Here is a 24,715-nt window from a genome sequence, read left to right as displayed (position 1 = left end):
GTTCTTTATTTCCTTGCTTCTCTTTCCTCCTTTCTTCCTTTCCCTCCCTCCCTCCCTCCCTCCCTCCTTTCTTTTTTTTTACTTTTCTTCCTCCTATTCTGCCTCCTTCCTTCCTTCCTTCCTTTCTTTCTTTCTTTGTTTCCTCCCTTCTTTCCTTCCTTCCTTCTTTCTTTCTAGAGGAGGAGGGGGATGGGGAAAGAGACAAGGACATCTGCACGCTGCATTGTCCTCCTCCTCCTCTGCCAAGTCGTTTGCCTTTGAGTGGCCTGGGGGTTTTGTCAGGCGGGCATCCTCACCGACTCAGCAGAAAAGGAGGAGGACAACATGCTGGGCAGGTGTCCTTGTCTCTTTCCTCCATCCTCTCTTGTCTTTTTCCCCCATCGCTGGGTGGGCAACCTTGTGAGGAGGGGGAGGACGGGGGTAAGAGACAACCCGTCCACCACATTGTCCTCTTCTGCCAAGCCGTTCATCTTTGAGTGGCAAAGCTGGTAAAAACCCCAGGCCACTCTAATGACACGGCAGAGGACAAGGAGGACAATGCGGTGGGTGGGTTGCCTTGTCTCTTTTCCCCTCCTCCTCCTCTTCTGCTGAGTTGCTGACCTTTGAGTGGCCTGGGGGCTTTGCCAGGCGGGCAGCCTTGCGAGGACGAGGATCCTGAATCCCAGGCCGCCCAGCAAAAAGGCATGACAGTCTACTCCTCCTCCTCTCCCATACACACCCCATGGGCCCCTTACCTTAATGAACCAAACCCCTGCCCTCTCTAGTTCTTTTGCTCTCTCGCTTCCTGCTCTCTCTACCTGCCCTCCCGGTTCTACTCTGCCGCTTGCCCTGCAAAAAGCTCCTCCCTCGGGGCCTCACTCCCTCTGGGGTGAGAGGAGCTGTAAGCCTGCCCCCAGCAAAAGCTCTTCTGGGAAGTCTGGGGGAAGACTCCATTGCTCCCATCCTCCAAAGCCCTGTGCAGTCAGGGAGGACTCTGGGAGCCAGGACAGCCTCTTCTTCCTGACTGTTTGGCCCTGGGCCTCCAGAAATCCTTTGGCAGGCCGCATCCACCCCCCTGGCCGCAAGTTGTACACCCCTGTTCTAGCTCTTTAATCCACTTTTGCGAGATTTGCTGTTGGAGGCTTTTTATTTCTAATTGCAGCTTTTTATCCGTTTGTCTTGTTTGCAATTCCAATTCTTTTTTCTTAATTTCTTGAGTTATTTCTTGAGTTTTCTTCTCGTTTTGTCTTTTTATTTCTGCTTTTTTCTGTATAAAGAAACCTCTCATTACTGCTTTTGAGGCTGCCCACATCATGGTTTCTTTTGTCTGTATATTATAATTTTCTTTAAAATAATACTTAAGGGTCTTTCGCGCTTCTTCTACAATTAAGTTCTGTAACAGATAATCTTGGAGCCTCCAAATAAATTCACTTTTAGAACCCTTCATATTTATCACCAATGGATTGTGGTCTGATATTAATTTAGGTTGGATTTTTGCTTTGTGCACCATTTTACATAGCTTTTTTGTCACGAAACACATATCAATTCTTGAATATGAGTTATGACGATTTGAGAAAAAGGTTAAGTCCTTTTCATTTTGGTTTTTAAGTCTCCATATATCTTGTAGATCCAGTTCTTCTATTAATGGGAAGAAGGTTTTAGGAAGTTTACCTTGAAAGTCTAAAGTTTGCTTTATATTCCTTTTGTCTATTCTGGGGTCTATTACTCCATTGAAGTCTCCAAGCATAATAATGTTTTCATATGCTGCTTCTTGGATTTCTTCTAGTAGCTGTCTGAAGAATTTGCTTTTGTTATTTTGGGGTGCATATACTCCCACTATTAAATTTTTTTCCTCCTGGTTTATTACTTCAACAGCCACAACAGATTTGGAGTACAGTGCTACCTCGGGTTACGAAATTAATTCGTTCCGCGGCGCCGTTCGTAACCCGATACATTTCGCAACCCGAAAAGGCTTTCCGTTAGCGCTGGAAAGCCGCTAGCCGCGCTTCGCATTTGAATTTCGCGCCGAAATGAATTTCGTAACCCGAAAAATCTTTCGTTACCCGGAACAGTTTTTTCCAATCTAACTTTTTCGTACCCCGGAAATTTCGTAACGCGATCAATTCGTATCCCGGGGTACCACTGTATAATATTTACTTGTAAAGAAATTGCTTGCCCCTCTTTTTTTTGCTTTTAGTTTCTAACATCATTTTCTTTTTTTTAACAGAGCCTCCTGAGGATAATGGTGGTTCAGAAATCCTAAGTTATCTGTTAGAAGTTTCAGAAGGAAGCTCTGAAGGTAAATTGAACAAATATACCTATAGTCTGTTTTTTATGATTACAGTATTTGAATACACTGAATGTCATCAGCTGAGAGCAAAGTCTTAACAACACTTTGAAATGGTGTGTAATTTAACTCTGAACACTATACTACTCTGGGATTCAGCCCTGACCCTGGATATTCAGGCTTCTGCAGTGGCCAGTGCTTTTGCTCAACTAAAGCTAATGCACAATATGTGTCTATTCCTGGTCTGATCTGGCTGCAGTGATACATACTTTAGTTACATCTCTTTCAGATTACTGCAACATCCTCTACCTTGGTCTCTCTTTGAAAAGCACTCAGAAATTTCAGCTAGCACAAAGAGCTGCAGCAAAACTGCTCTTGGCCAAGGCTGGCTAGAGCAATTGGAGTCCTCAGCAGTAAAGTGGGGCAATACACTCTAATGAAGAAATTACACATTAGTTTGGAACTAAAGCAGGGCACAGCTTTTATTGATTGCACCCAAGAGGGGGTTGGCTTTCTACAGGGATGGATATCACTATCAGGCACCCCAAATGTCAGCTGATAGCAAACCACTAGCCTGAAGTGACAGAAGCTGGGATTCCACGTGGGTGTAAGCCACTGTATGATTTCCCTGTGAGTGGTGGGAACCAGCAGCCAATCAGGAGCTATAATTGGTTGATTGTGGGGTAGGTCTTAGCAAGCTGACATGGGAAGGAGAAGTTGGCACATGGCACATTTTAGTCCTGATTATACAATTCTGCCCTTTGCTGCTCAGGTGCAAATGGGCATCAGGTAAGTCTGGTACCATTATTGTTTTTAGGATATGTTAAGGATTTCTTGTATCTTCAAGCTTTTATTTTTATGTCTAGTCTTCCATAACTGGCCACAAAACTTAGTGTCTGGACTGTTAAACTAATAAATGGTCTCACAGAAAAAGAATAATGCTTTTTATATGTGGCAAATAAATCCAACAATACAAAACAAAACAAAATCTCCACCTATGCATTCCTAATGGGTTATTACTTTAAGCTGATATTTTTAGTGGTTAAAGGGTCCTTCTTGGGAATGGTCCATAATCTACTTGTTCCCATAAAGCATCCATTTGCTGTAAATTGCTGGGAGGACTGTAACTTAATGAAACCTAAATAGTACCTTAGTCCTATAGGAGTTGTTTATCAGTTATCTGAGTGAGTCCAATTAACTTTACAGCAAATCAATGGGCAGTGGCATACAGAGGAACCGCTACAGAATGTGCGTGTACTTACTTGAAACCAGGCACTTTGTATAAGCTCCGGGCATGCTGTATTAGCACTGGTGGACACAGTCAGGTAAATATTGTTCAATAATGATTACTGCTTTTATGCTCAGCTCCTCTCATCACCATGCATAGCTTTTTAAAAAGCTTTGTTTGTGTTCTATGTTACAACCGCTGTATGTTTTGGTTATATATGTGTGCTAAATAGTAGTGGATTACCATACCCTAGTACTTTGTGTATTTTCATTCAAACTTGGGGTTATGTTCTGCTTGTTGTAAGAACATAAACCATTCATATATTTTTAAAACCTCCTGTCTCCCCACATCTTCATGTTATATTTTATATGGAGTTGCTAGATGCATTTTGTTCCCTACCACCTTCCTTCCAGGGAATTCAAGGTGGCACCTTTTTAACCTCACAGTGGCTCTGAAAAACAAGTTAGGCAGAGGGGGGGGGGGGAATTATTGGCTCACACTAACCCAATGAACTTCATTCTTGACCTGGGATTTTAAGCCAAAATCGTCCTTTGGCAGTTCAGATGAGGCCCAGTGTTATGATTATCAGGACTATCACCCCAGCTCCCTTTTTGTATATTTGTTAATCATGTTGTGTAAACCCCCAAATATGGCTTCAATAGAGCTGACATTCATTTCTTCCCCACTAGTGTTCTGAAAGTTTACTTGTTCGTACACTAAGCATTGCACCAGGCCAGTGCCAACCACCCAGAGTGCTCGGGAAACCAAAGCATAAAGAAGTGCAGCTGCAATGGGGTAAGTTGGAGGAACTTGGTACACTGTCATTTAAACCAACACTTGTAGTGCATTCTGGGTTCCCATAGAAAAGTAGAAAATCTTCCATCTCACTGTGGAAGTGAATCTGCTCTGGACTTGAGTCTGAACTTCAAAAGAGCTACCCAAGCTGCTGAACTGTCTCCCTAAAATAATTTCAGCACTTTGGTTCTTTTAAAGGTTTGGACTAAATGTAAAACATATTCACTGTCCCACTGATATGAAAGCTACCAGCAATTACATTATACAAAAGAGATATTTTACAGGTTTTTAAAGTGAAGAGGAAGCTTGATGACAGTGGGTTTTTTTATGTCAAACAACACACACATGATGTCTCATAAAATGTAACAAGTTGTTTATGTGTTCTTTGCTCTTGCAATGTGGGTTTCACTGGAGACAGCAATATATGGGCTTAGATTTCTGTAATATGTCCAATGTAACTGAAAATGTCTTCTGACATTAAATTTAATAGACTAATACAGATGGACAGGTAGAGAAAGCATATAAAATACAGACACTCGTTCTTAAAGGTCTCTGAAATGTGTTATGGACCATTTTTCCTTTTAAAAAATTGAGGAAGCATCAACCTGTGAACAATTGTAGACCTATGTCTCTGGGTTTTAATGAAATGATGATAGTTTGTAGACGTGTGTGATACACAAGGGATGCAGTGCATGTACCTTTTTCAAGAAGTCATGTATATCAGCAGTAGAGAACCTAGTACTGTCCAGAAATTATAGACTTATTGATCTTATAAACCTAGCCACCATGACCATTGGTGAGAGATTATGGAAGTAGCAGTCCAAAACACCTGAACGACATTAGGTGTCTCAGCTGTTTCTTTATTAAATGAGAGCGCTGAAATTATAAGTACAATGCTTTGTGCGTTTTTGGATTTCTGGCACCTGGTACAACAGCAATACCAATTTATGGCAGTTATACTGATTATTGCAATGTCTCTTTTCCAGATGCTCCCCCTGTTTCAGAAAATAGTCATCATATCTCTGCATATAGTGTAGAAATGACTGGACCTGAAGAACTGGTTTCAGAAGTTTATCATGGTTCGGATCTCGCGTGCACTGTCAGTAGTCTTCTTCCTGGAACAACGTATCACTTCAGAGTGAGAGCTCTGAATGATGGAGGGGTAAGGAAGCTATACCAAGTCAGGATGTATAAACAGTGTTGTGTAATTGATACCAGACCTTGGAAGAAATATGGTTGAAACTGCAGCTCTGTCATGAATGCATGCAATTATTTATTTCATTCCTATCTTACCTCACTTTTAATGAGGTGGTAGTTTTTTTTAAAAAAAAATTCTCAGTGAGATACAGCATGCCTGATAGAGGGCCAAGCTCAAGTCTAGCCACAGTAGTCCATAATCGTGGTAACCTCACAATTAAACTACTATAATGTGCTCGTTTGCTGACTGGAATACTGGACAGCATGTAATGCCACTAATAAAAGAATTGCACTGGCTGCCAATAGGCTTTTGGTCTGAATTCAAGATGTTGGTGATGAAATTTAAAGCCCTAAATAGCTTGGGACCTCAATATTTGAGGAAGCACCATTCCCCATTTGTGCTTGCCAGAGGATTGAGGTCTGCTGAGGGTGGGTACATATCTTACATAACAAGCTACAAGTTGCCATTAGCTATATGTCTCGAATGTCACTGAAAGTACATGAACATTCCATCTATGGATAAATAAATGTCACTCATGGGTTGGCTTCCTGTTAATATAACAATGTAAGTCCCTTTCTGGACATGGCACACAGAGGGATTTGTCTCTTGCTCTTGCACTTTGTTCCAAAACCTCCCATACCCGATAGCTGTCAAATGCTGGGAGGGAGTGCTGTTTCCTCTTCCTAACTAGAAGGAAAGCAGAAGAAGCAACACAAACCATGATGATCCGTCTACTGTGAGCTCCTGGAGGAAGGGAAAGAAGAGTACACCTTCTTCTCTTCCCCACCAATAAATGTCAACAGCAGGGATTCCTTCAGGGCTTGACATCTGGCAGCTGGTAGGAGGATGTGGAACTGGGTGTGTGGAGCTAGATACTCATAGGATTTCAGATATGGAGTGCAGAATTTTTAGTGTGCTTACTGTGAATGAGGCAATCAGCTCTTTTTTTTAACTAGGGGGATAAGAGCTGCATGCTGCAAGGTTATCTTTTCAGTTGTTTGAGTTATTATTAAACAAAACAAAAAACAAAACAAACAAGCTTTATTTATATATCACTTCATACCATGTAAGCAGTGTCTAAGCAGTTTACAACTGTAAGCTAATTTTCCCCCAACAATCTGGGTACTCATTTTAGCGACCTCGGAAGGATGCAAGCCTGAGTCAAGCTTGAGCCCTTTTGCTGGTCTTGAACTCGCAACCCTATGATTTTGAGTGAGTGGCTGCAGTACAGGCATTTAACCACTGCACCACTTATTTGCATTGAGTACCATTTTATATAGAAAAGTGTACTATAAATAAACTAGGATCTGGTAAGACATTTGGGAAGAGTAAGTCAGAAAGGAGCAGATAAAAATCTCAAAATCCAGAATCCTGAATTTCAGTATTGAATTACTTTGGGAGATTGTTTAGATGGTCTAAGGTAGGGCACTGAGAACCAACATGTTAAAGGTTTTGATATTATGAAATCTATCAAATCAAATCGGATGTACATAATAGTCTATATGCATGTTTTATGACATGTTAAAGAAAAGTGTAGTAATTCTTATGCACACAAGAAATCGAATAGTTCTTTATGCATCTGGCAGAGGGCAGTGATGTCTGAAATTGTGAGATTGCACTATTGAATGTTGCAACAGCTATTTGTTGTTTACTCACATTTGCTGGTCTGGCTTCATATTTTCAGACATTTCCATGTTGGGTTGGAGGTTCAACCATAACAAATAATATACATATATATTTATATATATTTTCCCTCCTTAGTATGGGACTTACTCTGAAGCCGCAAAAATTACAACTACCGCTGGGCCTCCTGGGCAGTGTAAATCTCCTTGCCTCACCTTCCTTTCGGAAACAAGTGTACTTGCTACCTGGGAGGTAAGAGGAGTTTTTTCTGTACTTTATGCTTCTACTTTGCTTAAATAATCTGGCACAGGCCATCTCCCTCAGCAGAATTAGTTGATAGAATCCTGATATGATGTGATCAACTGTGGGGAAGTGTAGTACATTCAATACTTCTATCCATTTAAAAAGATAATAAAAATGTCTGAAATTCTATATCAAGTACTTAGTTGACTAATGGCCTGAGCAAAGCCAGCTTACCTCTGAGGTTTCTTAATTCACAGGAAGAACCCAATCCCCACATTGCTGGCTCCCACAACAGGCCAAACCAGTATGGGAATCCACACAGTGCCCCTTCATCTGCAAGGACAGACCTGATAAAATGGAGCATTTGAGGGTGCAAAATACTTGTTTTCTTTCTGCTACCCCAAATGCATGTGCACATGCACACAGACATGCCTCCGCAGCCACCAATCACCTCCTTCATCCCACCCAGCTGTCAGCCCATTCAATGCCCAACACAACACTCCATGCGAGTGGCCACTTGATTGCACAAACGGTCAACTGTCCATATAGTATATACATGTGCCCACTGGCACATTGGCACAGCATGATCATGGAGCCCCAGCATACCTTTCCCCCTTCCCTCATGACCCCCTGTTGTACCAGTCAGTTTGTTAATGTTACGATCAAATCCATTGTATTGTCCGTGACACATGAGTTGGTCATCATTTCACTTCACAGGGAGTGCAATGGGTTGATGGTGCAACTGACCACACATGCACATGTGTGATTGAATTGCAGGCGGGTGAGAAAAAATGCACAGCAATTGCACCAACACCTTGCCAGCTCCTTCTCTGTCTCCACACTGGCATGCAGCTCACATGCCAGTGTGACAGTTTGGACTTTCCAACTTGTACTGGAACAACCCAGAGGTTATTTGCTCTAATGTTAAGCCCCAGAGTGCAGCTTCATCCTGAATTTCTCCTGTGCTGGCCATGTGTGTCATTTAACAAGGAGGATTCAGAACAGGGTGGAACTGCATCTTATCACTGGTGTGGACAGCCCCAAATAACTTATCCTGGCCTGACCACCCCACTCCCCCCAAATGTGACAGAAATGTGCTTCAATGACAGTCACAATAGACCTCCTTTTTTCCATGCAGCTGATGCCTGATAAAGTAGTGGCACTAGTGTCAAAATCATAACTAACTAGTGATCATGGATATCTAGTTACTCGTCTGTAACTGTTTCCAATTGATTATTGCTACATATTCAAAATTGTAACTCCCCTCTCTCCAACCTACTTTACTGGGCAGCATGGGGTGAATGAGGACAATTCTGGTGGCATTGGAAGCATGGTGAACTATGTTTCCATCAGGTTTAGGAGTAGGGGTCAGGCCAGGAGAGGTTACTCAGTTAACTAAGTAGCATATATAGAATACTAACCAACACTAATAATTTACAAACAGAAAAGGAGCATAGCATAGAGGAGGCAAACTTTCTCTCTGGTTTGCTGGTTGTTTTTGATCACAAGGAGGCACTTGTAGGGATCTCAAAAAATACACCCCACTGCTGCCGACACCAAATGTGGAGATCTCTGCTTGCTTGTATCCCACCACTGGAACCACCAAATGTGTGGGTTTTTACTCTCATCCCATCCAGTGTGAAGACTTTCATGATGGTGATGGTATTTATTCTTTATTTATTTGTTTATGTCCCACTTTTTTCCAGACTGGAACTCAAAGTGACTTGCAGTGATTAAAAATCCAGAAAATACAAAAGTTAAAAACAGTTAAACAATCAGAAAAATTAAAACCAGGTTAAAACATATAGTATTAAAATACACACACATATACATCAACATAGTGATTCGCAATATTGTCTACAATGGCCTTCCTCCAGACCTACTTGTGTGACACCAACAGTGGGGTTAATCTAAATGCCCTCAAGGTGCTTATGAGTATTTATACTATTATCACCAACAGGACATCACCTTTCCACCTTCAATGCTGCCACCACAGACACCTTGTCTGAAACCAAGCTTTTAGAATGATAGTGCTTACAGAAGCCAAAAGTATAGAAAAACAAAAACAACACTTTATTTACAGATGTTAAACCTAAAAACAAACACCACACTCTCTCCTCTCAAGCTAACTCAGATCCCTACAAATCAATCAACTCAAAAGCATTTCTCTCACTCCAACCCTATGTGTGTTGTGTGCCTTCAAGTCGTTTCTGACTTATGGTGACCCTAAGGCAAACCTACCATGGGGTTTTCCTGGCAAGATTTGTTCAGAGGAGGCTTGCAATTGCCTTCCCCTAAGAGCATGTGACTTACCCAAGGTCATCCAATGGGTTTTGTGATTGAGTGGGAATCAAACCCTGGTCTCTAAAATTATAGTCTTAACACTCAAACCACTATGCCATGCTGGGTCTCTAATTCAAAACCCTTTCACATGCTCCACTCTTTTCAAAATAGGCTACAACGGTTTACACTCAAATTGAAACTCGCAACTGTCATGCAGCACTTGTCTTGTGCAAATCTTCTCAAACATTCCACCAAACAGCATTCCCTTCAACACTTCAACTATTCCTTCCCTGTTCCCAACAGCTACTTGCCTCATATTCACACTGTAAATGAAGCCATAATTTTATATACAAACCCATGGCACTGCAGTACATTTATTTTATGTGAACCGTATACCTTGGCAGAAGGGGAACAAAGTCTATGAAAGCTCATGCTACCATTTTCTTTCTTTCATTTAGTCTCAAAGGTGCTACAAGATCCCTTCACGTACTGATTTTCCAAACATGGCTGTGTCTTTGAATTCTGCACAGTCTAGATCATTATCATTTGACATTTCCTTCTCTCCCTTTTTACCCATTTTGTATCACATAGCAGCATTATGTAGTGGTAGAATAGAATCTTGATTATTTCCATGCCTAAATAATTGTCACAAATTCATCCTGTTGTGGCAGTGGATTAGGTTTTGGTACTAGCTGTGCATGGGAAACTGTGTGCTTTGATTGTAGGGCTTCAAAGGACATTGTAGGGCTTCAAAGGATATCCTACCATCTTCAGATTCCCCAGATGAAGCAATTGAGTCCATGATGGCAGATTCTGTGAGCTACAACACCTGAAGAGCTGTCTATGACTCCATCTCCTTTTCCTGGATAGTTAAAAATTGCATTGCTAACATTAGACTGAACTACATTATTGTATGTACAGCGTTGTGTAAATTTACAGCGCTTTATAAATAAAGGTTAATAATAATAAAAATTATGAAACTCCACTGAGTTTCTCTGAGGAATACCCTATTTCTTTGATTTTTTAAATTTTGTATTCAAGCTGGAGACTCAGACCTAGCTCCCTATCTGGCTCACATAGGGACTGCTAGTGTTAAAACATATTCTTTCTCTCTTTTAGAGTTTTCCTTCCCTTCGCTTTCCTTGACCTGTGACAGTCCTTTTTAGGCATAAATATGATCAGACATATTTGATATGTTTTACAGAGTCCTGAGAGTTTTGGTGCTGACATCTCAGAATACAGACTGGAGTGGGGGGAAGATGAAGAGTCTTTAGAACTGGTGTACAGTGGCACAGGCAACTCGTTTGAAATCAGCCAGTTGTCGGCAGCAGCACACTATTTCTGTAGACTACAGGTAAAACAAGTTGACTTCCTTAGGTTATTTTCATTCATCATCTGCTTCCTTCATAAGTTGGTTGTGACGTGGTGGTATTTTTGCAACTGAATTAGGACTGAGGTGGAATTACTAGAGAATTTCAGTCATCTAGGATTGTTCCAGATGCTGCAAACTTTACTTTTATTGAAAGATCATAGGGCTTTGTGAACATTAGTATCTTCTAAAAATCACAGTTGGCTGCTTATTTTAAATAAACCAGTAGTTGGGTGAAATACAAACATTTCATGGTGTAAATGTTGAAGTTTCCTTGCTCAAAATGCATCATTTTTATAGGCTTTTCCATTTAAAAAACTTTCATTCACAAAAGCCTTGTGTTTGGGTTCATCTGGTGGCATTCCTCTATTGTTTTTAGTCTTCCTCTTAGAGCAGGATTACATGTAAAAGAGATTGCTTGAATGGAAAGAGTCTGGGGTAGTAAAGTGGTGGGTAAAAGAAAGGTTCAGAATCTGCTTACTGGTTTTTCACTTGAACTTGCCCATCCTGTTCTATAGCTGTTCAATAACAGATTATATTCAAAGGCATGATTTCCTACTGTAACTTTTAGTTCAACCAGCACAAAATAGCATTTTGATCCATAGGGATCCTTTAAGAAGTGCTACTACTGGGGAATAAGTGGTCATTCAGATACTGCTGGATGTCTTACTCTTCCAGCTCCAGCTATGGTGCTCAGTGGTCATGGATGGTGAGAGCTGTGATGCAACAATATCTAGAGTGTCGCAGACTCCTATTGTGATAGGATTTATATGAGTGGAGAAAGACCTTGTTTATCTTGGTGGGTTTTAAAAAAAAGAAAATTAAGAGTCTGAATCATTTCCCAAGAGTTATGTCTCCTGGGCATAAACCTGAAAGAAAATTATTGTGTCACTTAAGGTGAAGGAGAGTAAAATGGAGGTTTATTGTGTAAGTGGAAAATAATGCTTCTGTCTTTTATGTTTGTGAAAGTGTCCAATAAGGAAAGAGGAAGATCAGCATTTACAAGAAATCGCTTGAAGAGAGATTTTCACAAAAAATTGAAATCCAAATAGTGCACTTTCGCATCTGAATAGATGTTTACTCTTATAGCCTACCAGACATACATTAATTTCTGTGGTGTTGCTTAAATCCTTTTTTAAACATAATATGTTGTTGTAGAAGCATTGGAATGGAGGAACAAGAGAGCAAAATGAAACATAATGTTTCTTAGTTTGTGTTTTGGAGGTTTAAAGTATATAGGAAACAAGATATAAAACAAACAATAGTTATCCTCGTTGCTTGAGAACTAACATGCAAAAGACATGTTAGCTTCTTTGCAAAAATTAATGCTCTGGGTGAAAATTTTCATGACTGACGTTAGAAAGTTTGACCTGCTAGTCCTCATGTCAGAAATTACCCATACCAAATACTAGCACTAATGAGCGGGGCCGGGGGGGGGGGGGGAGGAACCAACTGCAGAATGTATTTATACTACCCCAGGTGTTAAATGTTTGTATTAGTGGTATTTTAGCTGTATTTTATTTTTATTTGTTTTAAGCTGCCTTTGCTGGGAGAAAGGCAGGATAAGAAAGAAAGAAAGAAAGAAAGAAAGAAAGAAAGAAAGAAAGAAATGATATTTTTATGTCAAAGCCATAATTTCATAGGCCATATTTGTGTTAGCCTGTCTATACTGAGTGACTTCTTATTATTAAATGTACCATTATTTGCTTACATTGTTTTTTTGTGTGCCCCCAACACAATACTGACTTATGGCAACCCTAAGGCAAATTTATCATGGTGAGATTTGTTCAGAGGGGTTTGCTTTTGCCTGCCTCTGAGAGGATTTGAACCCTGGTCTCCAGAGTCATAGTCCAATGCTCAAATCACTATACCACATTATACTGGCTCTCTATCTACTTACATAGTACATGTGAATTTGCTAAGCATGCCGCAGTCCTCATAATGCTTGTCCTGTCATAGATTTTATTATTAGCATTTTAAAAATGGGGAAATGATACTGAGAAAAAAACACTAACCCTAAGACTTGCCAATTGAGGGTGAGCTTGGCTTTGATCATTAACAAACAAGCTTCATTTATATGCTGCTTCATACTGCCTAAGCAGTGTCTAAGCGGTTTACAACTGTAAGCTAACTTGCCCCCAACAATTTGGGTACTCATTTTAGCGACCTCAGAAGGATGCAAGCCTGAGTCAAGCTTGAGCCCTTTCGCTGGTATTGAACTCGCAACCTTATGGTTTTGAGTGAGTGGCTGCAGTACAGGCATTTAACCACTGTGCCACCAGGGCTCCTGATCATTAGGCTTTTGCATGAAGATGTAGTACCCATGCACTGATATTCAGTGGAAGTGATTAGCCTGCGAAGTAACAAAAATGTGTGTTTTATTTTCTAGGCAATAAACCAGGCAGGAGCAGGACCTTACAGTGACCTTGTCACCTGCAGAGCCCCAGCTTCAGTACCTGATGCTGTAACCACCCTCTACATATCAGATGATGAGCACTTGGATGCCTATCCGATATCACCCTTTGTGTGCCTTGTTTTGAACTGGGAAGAACCGTGCAATAATGGGTCTGAGATTACTTCTTACAACATTGATCTTGGTGATATTGTCATACCAGTGGGTAATGTAACGAGCTACGTTATCAGTGACTTGCTTCCTGAAACCACATTCCGGTAAGTGTAAATGTAAAGGGCTATTCAGTAGCATTGGAAAGCTTACATTTTGATGTAAGGGGTTATTATATGATGAGTTTTAAAAGGTCAAATAGTAATTTAATTTATATGGTAACAGATCTTTCAAAAATCTTGATTTCAGACTCGAAATGGGACAAATTTCAGTATGTAGGTAAAGAGTGAGATGGTTACACTAATTGGATGTTCAAATTTTTTCCCATCTTGGGCCTGAGTCGAGTTGATAGGCCCTGCTAAATACTGAATCAGTGAGATTTCTATAAGTATTGGCTTACAGTTCAGCAGCTGATTTAATAGGTATACTTTAGCTGGGACTAGTTACTGGATTTATTCCTAACTCTTTACATGATGATAGGTATGCAAACAATCACATCAGCTGCACTGATGAAACCTGTATTCTGTTCAAAGACAGACACGAAATAGAAACTGCTTTTGCCTTTGCCTCTTAATACCACAGGAGTAATCTTCCTTTTTACTATTTGGTTCTTGAAGATCCTTACTCTTCTTTTCCCATGCCTGCTTTGCTTCTCACAGAGAAAACCCAAACTGTTTTGTTGCTTGGGGTGCAATAACCAAATGGTTTCCCACACGTGATAATGTACAGATGTGATACTAATTGTAACAGGTCTTCCTGGAAACCATTTGTCCTTGGATGTTCTACACAGAGAAGCAACGAAGCCCTCTCCCCTATTTCTCATCATGCCAAATGGTAGGAAAAGCTTTGGAGACCCCCACCTGTAATAGTTGACTTGCACAGTTGGCTTTCACAGACTATAAACTGTATGTCTGTATATTGAAAAGGGACAACAAGTTATTGTTTCTATTACATTACCATTTGCCACTGCTGTGCAATCCCTTGGAATAAAATCCCAAAATGGAATAAGCCTGGTGGGAAGTAACATCTGCCCCTGAGGGTTTGTCCTGCTCATGCTTCCTGCTGTAGGATCCTGCCATAAATAGTCTTGAGATTTTTGACTGATGGTTAATTACTATGCCTTCACTCAGTGATGACCTTTTTTCTGGCCTTTCAGTGTTTGAAAATCACAATATCTATTGCAGCATAAGTAAGCAAAGATTAAACTAATTATGATGTACACTCTAAGTATAGAAAACAATTAAAGGTTGCTAGAGCATAATGATGCTTCTTTGCACAGTGCAATACATTTGTTTGTCAGATTCCGAGCAGTAATTATTAAGTGTGGATATTAACTCTGTTAATGTGCCTGCAGTGATAAATAGATGACCTAACTGGTGATTATTATGATTTATCCTCCTGTGCACTTCTAAGAAATTATTTTGGAATGAATGTAGGTAAGGGGTAATTTTAAAATTCTGAAATGGTTCAAAGTCGTCCCCTCCTCAGACCTTTGTATAATGGTTCTTCAATTCAAATTATCCCTAATGATGGCAAGGAACACAGTAATGCACATAGAATTTATTATTAGCAATTTTGTCATATTAAGAACTTTGCAACATGCTTCATGACCTTTATTGAGTTTGATCAAATGTCAACCCAGGGTCTTTCATTGAGTTGACCCAAAATATGAATTTAGTTTTCCCATTTCCAATTCCAAGGCATCCATGCCCAGCCTCTGGATAAGGCTGAACTAGGATGCAGTGCAACAGTTGCTGCTATTAAACATCCCCATTCAAGTAAAATAGCAGCAGGATGGAATAAGTGCAAAAAAAGGATTATTTGTTTTTATTATTCAAAAGGTGACAAGGGTTAAAGGAATCTGACCTTGTGATAGATAGATTCATGGAAGATGAGTCTATCAGTGGCCATCCGTTGTTGTTGTTGTTGTTGTTGTTGTTGTTAACTGTCCTCAAGTTGATTCATAGCGACCCTATGAATGAGACTTCCGAGACACCTTGTCCTCCACTGCTCTGCTTAGGTCCTGCAGGCTCATGGCCTCTCTGATTGTGTCCATCCATCTGGCATGTGGTCTCCCTCTCTTACTGCTGCCTTCTACCCTTTCTAGCATTTTTGTCTTTTCTAATGATTCATGGCTTCTCTTGATGTGGCCAAAATATGACAGCCTCAATTTAGTCTTCCTGGCTTCCAGGGAGAGTTCAGGCTTGATCTGTTTGTCTTCTTGGTCATTCACGCTATCCTCAGCACTGTTCTCCAGCAGTACATCTAAAATGAGGTTGTTTTTTTTCCTGTTGGCTTTCTTCATTGTCCAGCTCTCACATCTGTACATGACAATGGGGTATACAAAGGTTTGGGCAATCCTCTTTACGATCTTGTCCATTTCTTTCATAGCTGCCCTTTCCAATCCTAGCATACTTCTAATTTCTTGACTGCCGCCCCCATTCTGATTAATTTTTTGTCCAAGGTATAGGAACTCTTTGACTATTTCAATTTTCTTGTTATATAAGATGAATTCTTGTAGATCTTAGCTCTTCTATGAATGGAATTGTGACATTTGAATTGTCTCTGCTTGGCAGAGGTGGAGACAGAGCAAATAGTGGAGAATGAATGTTTCCTCAGGTCTTCTGGAGACAAAGGATGTTGCACTTGAACTGAGAGTGCATTATGTTTTTTGTGGGTTTTTCTGGACTATGAGGCTGTGTTCTAGAAGAGTTTATTCCTGATGTTTCACCAGCAGCTGTGGCTGGCATCTTCAGAGAATGCTGGCATGGAAGAGTGGGGTACATATACTGTTGGTTGAGAGGAAATGATTTACATGTTAATCTCTGTATTGTTCTCTTGTTGAATGGCAAGATCTCAGGGTGTCAATTTAATTAATGATCCATTGTCTGCTGGGAAACCCCCCTCATCTTCCCAGTCAAGAATAAACTCTTCTAGAACATGGCCTCATAGTCCGAAAAACCCACAGAAAATTATGAGTGCCAGCCGTGAAAGCCTTCAACTCCACATAGTTCATCATGCCCTTAGGCATAGTGATGAAACCATCTTGGGCATCTGCTTGGTAGTGGTCAGCCATTTCTTATGAGCTCTGTTTTCTCCCTCTCTTGGAAAACAGAGTTATGTGTGCTGTATTGCCTATACTGCACCCCTAAACTAGTTTGAGCTCCATCTTGCCTTTTGGTGCAAGCAGCAAAAAGCCTTGGACCAGTCCTAAACAATTCAGCAAGACATTGAGAAACTGGAGCATGTCCAGAGGAGGGCAACTAAAATGGTGAAAGGTCTGGAAACCTTGCCCTATGAGGAACGACTCAGGGAGCTGGGTATGTTTAGCCTGGAGAAGAGAAGGTTAAGAGGTGATATGATACCCTGTTTAAATATTTGAAAGGATGTCACATTGAGGAGGGAGCAAGCTTGTTTTCTGCTGCTCCAGAGACTAGGACCCGGAACAATGGATGCAAGCTACAGGAAAAGAGATTCCACCTCAACATTAGGAAGAACTTCCTGACAGTAAGGGCTGTTCGACAGAGGAACAAACTCCCCGGAGAGTAGTGGAGTCTCCTTCCTTGGAGGTCTTTAAGCAGAGGCTAGATGGCCATCTGTTGGGGATGCTTTGATTTGGATTTCCTGCATGGCAGGGGGTTGGACTGGATGGCCCTTGTGGTCTCTTCCAACTCTATGATTCTATGATTCTAAGACTATTGTCCTGCATAGATACCAGGGCCCATGAACAAAGTTGGGGCTGTGTCTGGCACAACATTTTAATGCTACAGTCAATTTAGCAAACCCAAAGCATTGTAGTAGAGTCAGGTTATTTGCCACCTGCTGCAGCATCGTCTGGAATAAAGGCATCTATTTCTTGTCTTTAAACTCAATGTCTAATAATTTATCTTTCTCTATTAAGTTTTTGCATACTGATAACAGCAACTGGATTTGCCCCCATAAATAATATGTTCAAGACTTCTTATTACACTCCTTGTATCTGTACCTGCCTCACATAACCTGAAGAACACACACACACACTCACACACACACACTCACACACACACAAACCCATGAAAGTTTATACTGAAGTTTGCACACAGAGCTTGAAAGTGAAATTTCCAGTAAAACTGCAACACAGGAATTGTACTGGGAAAGGTTGGACTATAGCGTTCTTTATCTTTGTATGGGAGGCCAATTGACATTTAGAATCATAGAATTGGAAGAGACCACAAGGCCATCCAGTCCAACCCCATTCTGCCATGCAGGAACTCCCAATGAAAGCATCCCCGACAGATGGCCATCCAGCCTTTGCTTAAAGACCTCCAAGGAGGGAGATCCTACCACACTCTGAGGGAGTGTGTTCCACTGTCGAACAGCCCATACTGTCAGGAAGTTCCTCCTAATGTTGGGGTGGAATCTCTTTTCCTGCAGTTTGCCTCCATTGTTCCGCGTTCTAGCCTCTGGAGCAGCAGAAAACAAGCTTGCTCCCTCCTCAATATGACATCCCTTCAAATATTTAAACAGGGCTATCATATCACCTCTTAGCCTTCTCTTCTCCAGGCTAAACATACCCAGCTCCCTAAGGCATTCCTCATAGGGCACGGTTTCCAGACCCTTTAGCATCTTAGTTGCCCTCCTTTGGACACGCTCCAGTTTCTCTACATCCTTTTTGAATTGTGGTGCCCAGAACTGGATACAATATTCCAGGTGGGGCCTGACTAAGGCTTGGTGATAACTCCTTGTATTTTTAATATTGGAGATAAATAAATGTTACAGAAGAGACTATCAAAATATTTTATTTGTTGCATTATTTACTAGTTACATTTGTAACATATCTTTTTTCCATTGAGTTCATGGTGACATACAGTACATAGCTCTCCTCTCATCATAACACTCTGAGGTACGCTAGGCTGAGAGAAAGTAACTAGCCTAAGGTTATACAGTGATCTAGTGAAGACTTGTACCTGCATCCCCCAAGCAGGGTGACCAGATGTCATAACTGCAAAGGAGGACAAGGCACTGCAAGATGGAGGACAACCAAGAAAATGGAAGACATGACCAAATAAAAGCTAAAACATTCACATAAATGTAAATTCATGCTTCTCAGTTATGTTCCAAATGGAGGACATTTTAGAATCCTTCCTGGACAGAAGGTTGAAATATAGAAAAAGGAGGATGTCCAGTAACCCTGACCCCAAGTCACTCTAACTGTTACATCACAGTAGATCACACTTACACTATCATAACTCACTGGCTATCCTTCCTAAGACCTCTAGGTTTCATAAGTAACCATATTTTTAACTAAAAAATCATGATTTTTAAAATCTGAGCCCACTTTTTCTCTTTGTTTTATTTGAATGTAAAAGAAGAAGAGCTGCCAGATAAGTTGGCAAGAACAATTTTCCAGGCAGGGTTCATAAAATCTAAAGGCAATGCTGGAAAGAATTTTTATAAAATAAGAAGGTAACAACATTTTTTTAAAAAAATATGGATGTTAACAATTATATAACTAATCAGTTCATGGTTATAACTTCTTTTTAGTCATCTTTGATTAACTCAGAAAATGCTGTGGTGAGCAGTATTTCTAAAACATACCAATATTAAACAAATTTATTCCTTTTTCATTTTAGACTAATAAATATTGTCTGCAGTGTTTTTGCCAAGCTCATCTTTTTATCCCTTAGCAGAAACAGCAACTTTCTTCCTTCTTTCCACTCTTACCATCTTATTTTGCATCAAACCTCAGCTGATTGTGTAAAGCTAGTGAATGGCTAATTCACAGCTAATTTACTGCAGCCTCAAATCTATTAACATTGTAATTAGTACTACATTACTAATGGACTCCTTTAAATGACTAGGGAAAGCTCTGTGTTATAAAGTCTGTAACCTTGTCATTGCAAAGAGGCATCAAATTGAGTGCTTCAGCTGCTTTTATCAATGAAGCAATGTCCCTTGTGTTCTTTAAAGAAAGAAGCTGCCTAATTGAGCAATTCACTCACTATCAACACAAAAAACATTGGGCCAACTCAGCCAGCAGCAACATGAATTATACTACTTCTGGTTGAACAGCTTGTTGACTGGGTTGTTGCCAATCAAATAATGATTACTGTCAGGATCAGTGAAATGTGACTGTATCTGATAAAGATAAAAAAAATAGGTTTCTGTGCACCAGATTGTTTGGATATTCCAGCACTCATAGCGCACTAATTGTCCTCACAGATGGGAGACAGCAAAAATGTGTTGGCTCTTGAGACAAAAAACATAACATTTCCAAATGACCTCCTTTGTAAAAGATGCAATAAAAATAAAGTTTTATCACCTGTTATTGTATATTAAAATCTGCTGCCCCATCACACATTGCCTTAAAATAATGCATACCCAGTCAGTCTTAAAATTGTATAATTGAAATAGACCTTAACAATTATCTAGTCCATCCTCCTACTTAGTGCTGGTTTGGTAGTGTGAGATGCAGCTGTCCAGCTTCTGCTTAAATGCCTCCAGTGAAGACAAAGAACCCAGCACCTCCTGAAATTGTCTGCTCCTCTACTGAACAGCTCTCATTGTTAGGACATTTCTACTACCATTGAACTGAAATCTACTACTCTGTAATTCCTGTAAATCAATTCTCTCCCCGGCTGTTTAACAATAGAGAGCAAGCCTGCTCCATCATCTGCATGGTAGTCTTTCATATACTGGAAGACTTATTTTATTTATCTCCTTAAAATCTTCTCTAGGCTAAACATCCCCAGTTCTTTTCAGCAGTTCCTAACAGTAGTTTTGCACCCCTCATCATTCTGTTCATTCTCTGAACAGCATCCTGTTCATGACATACACAAAGCTACCTTATGGTTGCATATGTCTTTTGGAGTAGGAGGGATCATTGCAAAGGTTGGTATTTTCATCCACCCTCCACAATGAATAAAGTTCTCGCTCCAGGACTTGTGGTTGTATCGTGATACACCCCCTGAATAACCATTCCATGGCTGATGAAGAGCTCAGAGGATCAGAGAAGTGTCTGGTCATATTCCCATAGCCAAATGCAGAATAATTATATCTGCCATGAGATCCCAAGCTTATCTCAGTGAAAAATAACATCATTCTATGTCTGACCTCAGGGCATAGCCAGACACTTTCCTGATCCACTTACCTATCCACCAGCCATGGAATAGCCATTAAGATGGGATGTCACAGGACAGCCATGAGTCTTAAGGGTGATGAGTGGGGAGCCGTAGTGGAAATCTGCCTGCAAAATTCTTACACTATGCTGAGCTGTGTAGGATCTCAGCTACTATTAGTTAATCCTTCTTGAAACACAGAGTCCAAAATTAGACAGAGTACTTCAAATGGAACCTGAGCAATGTAAAATTTAATGGAAGTATTATTTCCCTGATCTGAATGTAATGGTTCTACTAATGCAAGGCATGATCCCATTAGCATACATCACACTGCTGGCTCATACTAAACTTGTGATCAACTAAGACAATGGTTCTCAAACTGTGGGGTGGGTACCTGGGGCGTGCCAGAGTTGCTCAAGATGGGGGGAAGCACAAGACAAGGAGGCCCTGATTCTTCCTCCTCTGCTTCCCAACCCTTTTCTGTCCTGGAGGAGAAGAGAAAGACAAGGATAGTGCTTAGAACCTCTGCCAAAGGGAAGAGAAGGAAAGCTATTTCCTTATAAGATGTACACTTATAAGACTAAATCAAGCAGGGTGGGGCACAACATCTGTATGTCGATGTAAAGGGAGTCACAAGGGTAAAAAGTCATCTGAGTCTTTCCACTAACTTCTTCCAACCCCACCCCAATACTGTACTTCAGGTTTTGTGCCTTAATGCAAGACTTTTCATCTGTCACATTTCATTTTATTCATTTCAATCCAGTGTTTCAGCCTAGCTAGCCCCTTTTTAATCTAGCCTGTTATGGTATGTGCTATTCCTCTTAGCTTTATATTACATGCAGGAAATCAACCCCTCTGCATCCTTATCTAGTCCTTTATAAAGGTAACAAATAGCACAGAGCCTAGGACTCTGCATCCCTCTTCTTAAAATCTTCTTCCAAGAGGATGATAATTAATTTATATCCATTTACTACATTACCGCACTGCACCTTTATAGTGCTGCTATTCCACTTTGGCTGCTCTGGCTGCCTGCTGTTGCATTCAGGGCTTGCCTGAAAGAAGAGTGCTCCCCTGCATCCACCATCATCCACACGGAGAGAAAGGCAACCCAGCTCCATCAGGGCTTGCCTGAAAGAAGAGCCCTCCCCTGCATCCACCATTATCCACAGGGAGAGAAAGGCAACCCAGCTCCATCAGGGCTTGCCTGAAAGAAGAGCCCTCCCCTGCATCCACCATCATCCATAGGGAGAGAAAGGCAACCCAGCTCCATCAAGGCTTGCCTGAAAGAAGAAAGCCCTCCCTCCATCCACCATCATCCACAGGAAGGGAAAGGCAACCAGCTCCGTCAGGGCCAGCCTGAAAGAAGAAAGCCCTCCCTCCATCCTCCATCATCCACAGAGAGAGAAAGGTAACACCGCTCCATCAAGGCTTGCCTGAAAAAAGAAAGCCCTCCCTCCATCCACCATCATCCACAGGAAGAGAAAGGCAACCAGCTCCATCAGGGATTGCCTGAAAGAAGAAAGCCCTCCCTCCGTCCACCATCATCCACAGAGAGAGAAAGGCAACCAGCTCCATCAAGGCTTGCCTGAAAGAAGAAAGCCCTCCCTCTGTCCACCATCATCCACAGAGAGAGAAGGGTAACACAGCTCCATCAGGGCCAGCCTGAAAGAAGAAAGCCCTCCCTCCATGCACCATCATCCACAGGGAGAGAAAGGAAAACCAGCTCCATCAGGGATTGCCTGAAAGAAGAAAGCCCTCCCTCCATCCACCATCATCCACAGAGAGAGAAGGGTAACACAGCTCCATCAGGGCCAGCCTGAAAGAAGAAAGCCCTCCCTCCATGCACCATCATCCACAGGGAGAGAAAGGAAAACCAGCTCCATCAGGGATTGCCTGAAAGAAGAAAGCCCTCCCTCCATCCACCATCATCCACAGAGAGAGAAAGGTAACCCAGATCCATCTGGGCCTGCCTGAAAGAAGAAGGCCCTCACTCCATCCAGAGGGAGAGAAGGACAGGCCAGTTCCATAGGGCCTAATCAGAGTAAGAAGAAGGGTCCTCGCTCCAGTCCAGGCCTCAGAGGGAGAGAAGATCTGCTGGACTTTTCCCCTTCCCCACTGCTATTCCCTTCTTCTTTTATGGCTTGTCTCTTTAGAGTGTAAGCCTGAGGGCAGGGAAATGTCTAATTAACAATTTGTAAGCCACTCTGATAGCCTTTTGGCTAAAGAGCGGGGTATAAATAATAATAATAATAATAATAATAATAATAATAATAAGGCTTGTAGTTGGGCTAAGAGCTCTCTGGCTGAGAATACTAAATGCCCCTCCTTAAACTGGAAATCCCAGAATGCAACAGGAGGCAGCCAGAGCTGTTAAAGTGGAATAGCAGCACTATAAGAGTGTAGTTCGGTAATCTAGGCTGTATGTTATTTAAAGCCAGCTATCAACTCCCCTAACAGCAATAGCATCCAATCCACATTTTGCAATCTTCTCAACAAGGATATTGTGGCTTGCCAAACTATTAAAAATTGATATAAGGTTGTTTTGACATGACTTATTCCTGACAAATCCATGTTGATCTCAAGTAGAATATATTTCTATTTACTTACAGATTGACCCATTCATAATATGTTCTAGAATTTTGCTTGATACTGATGTCAGACTGACCAACATGTAATTTCCTGCTTCTATTTTCCCCTTCATGAATATGGAGACTGGAAATGTATGTATTTCTAGTCTTCAAGCACCTTGCTTATTCCCTAAGAAAGGTTGCTCAAGGGGAGTGTGAGACTTGGAGGCCCTGTTTCTCCTCCATCACTGTCCCAGTTCTTGGGGTGAGACTTTGCTGCATCATGAAGACATTCTTTCATGAAACCTCAGTACCTCTCCTGGTGTGTGAGTGACTGTTTGTCACACACTAACAAGTTTATCGCACTGGCCCTGAAACGGACCCAGTGTGTTCTAAAACGTGTGCAGGCGCGCACGGAACAGGATGGGGCTAAGAACCCCATTTTACCACACGCTGGAACAACACCTTTGCCGCCGGGTGTTCCAATTGCATCCCTGTTCCATTCCAGAGGGCGCCATTTTTGAGAACGCTTTCGAACAGTTCTCAAAAATGGCGCCCTCTGGAACGGAACGGGGACACAATTGGAATGCCCAGCGGCAAAGGCAGCATTCCAGCGTGTGGTAAAATGGGGTTCTTAGCCCCATCCCGTTCCGTGCGAGCCCGCACATGCACGTTTTAGAACACAGTGGGTCCGTTTCAGTGCCAGTGCGATTAAATCTCTCACACACACGTGTGAAAGACTCTCCCTCCCTCATTCATTAAGTCTCTCACACAAATTCTCTCTCTCTCTCTCTCTCTCTCTCTCTCTCTCACACACACACACACACACACACACACACACACAGTCACACTCTTTATTTCTTTTTACATACTTGCATATACAGTTGTGTATATCAGGTTTGCCTTACAGTCGCCATAAGTCATAAACAACTTGAAGGCACATAACAATAACAGTGTATTCACATATGGACAAGAGAATGAATGTTTCTGTATGACTGTATGTGTAAGAAAGTAAATGAGTATGTGTGTGAGTGAAAGGACCTTTCCACACAGGGCACAGAAGTAGGGTCAGTTCGCATTAGTCGATGCGTATTTGCGTTATATCGCATTGGTGTTCCACACCTGTGAGCTCAGAATACGTATTGACCAATGCGATATAACATGAATACGCTTTGGCCAATGCGTATTCACGGCTGGGTTCCGAACTGAAGGCAGACGGCTCCTCCGTTTTGCGAGTGCGCAAAATTAGTGGATCGGCGGGATCCGTATTGATGGCCAGTGCAAAACCTCTGCTGCTTTGGCTGGTGTGTACATCCAATCCGCTGGTTCTCATGAAGACCACCGGGTTACAAATTTCCCATGATGCTGCGCAGGAATTTCCCCCTTCTCCTTCCGTTGGCCCTTTCCCCTTTCAGGACAACCGCCGGGGCTGGGGAGCGATTTTTCCACTGAAGGAGATAAAGCGGAAACCTTTTGTGTCGTG

The 24,715-nt window shown here is 41.5% G+C and overlaps 1 protein-coding gene across 4 annotated transcripts in view; it reads left to right on the top strand.

The window, feature by feature from the left end:
* FNDC3B (fibronectin type III domain containing 3B) overlaps positions 1-24,715 on the top strand; it is a 396,089-nt gene that overhangs the window by 307,669 nt on the left and 63,705 nt on the right. For 3 of the 4 annotated variants that reach the window (XM_089508835.1, XM_089508834.1, XM_089508836.1), the window contains 7 exons: positions 2,207-2,278; positions 3,473-3,591; positions 4,184-4,289; positions 5,276-5,451; positions 7,249-7,362; positions 10,841-10,990; positions 13,395-13,675. In XM_089508835.1, the coding sequence (XP_089364961.1) occupies positions 2,207-2,278; positions 3,473-3,591; positions 4,184-4,289; positions 5,276-5,451; positions 7,249-7,362; positions 10,841-10,990; positions 13,395-13,675 (1,018 nt within the window). The remainder of the gene's footprint in view (positions 1-2,206; positions 2,279-3,472; positions 3,592-4,183; positions 4,290-5,275; positions 5,452-7,248; positions 7,363-10,840; positions 10,991-13,394; positions 13,676-24,715) is intronic. The other variant, XM_089508837.1, reaches the window with a different exon arrangement.

This window comes from Sceloporus occidentalis, unplaced genomic scaffold (assembly GCF_023333645.1).
Source record: "Sceloporus occidentalis isolate IW3139 unplaced genomic scaffold, rSceOcc1.0.p SCAF_2, whole genome shotgun sequence".
Classification (NCBI taxonomy): Eukaryota; Metazoa; Chordata; class Lepidosauria; order Squamata; family Phrynosomatidae; genus Sceloporus; species Sceloporus occidentalis.
This window is presented reverse-complemented; position numbering and strand designations above follow the sequence as displayed.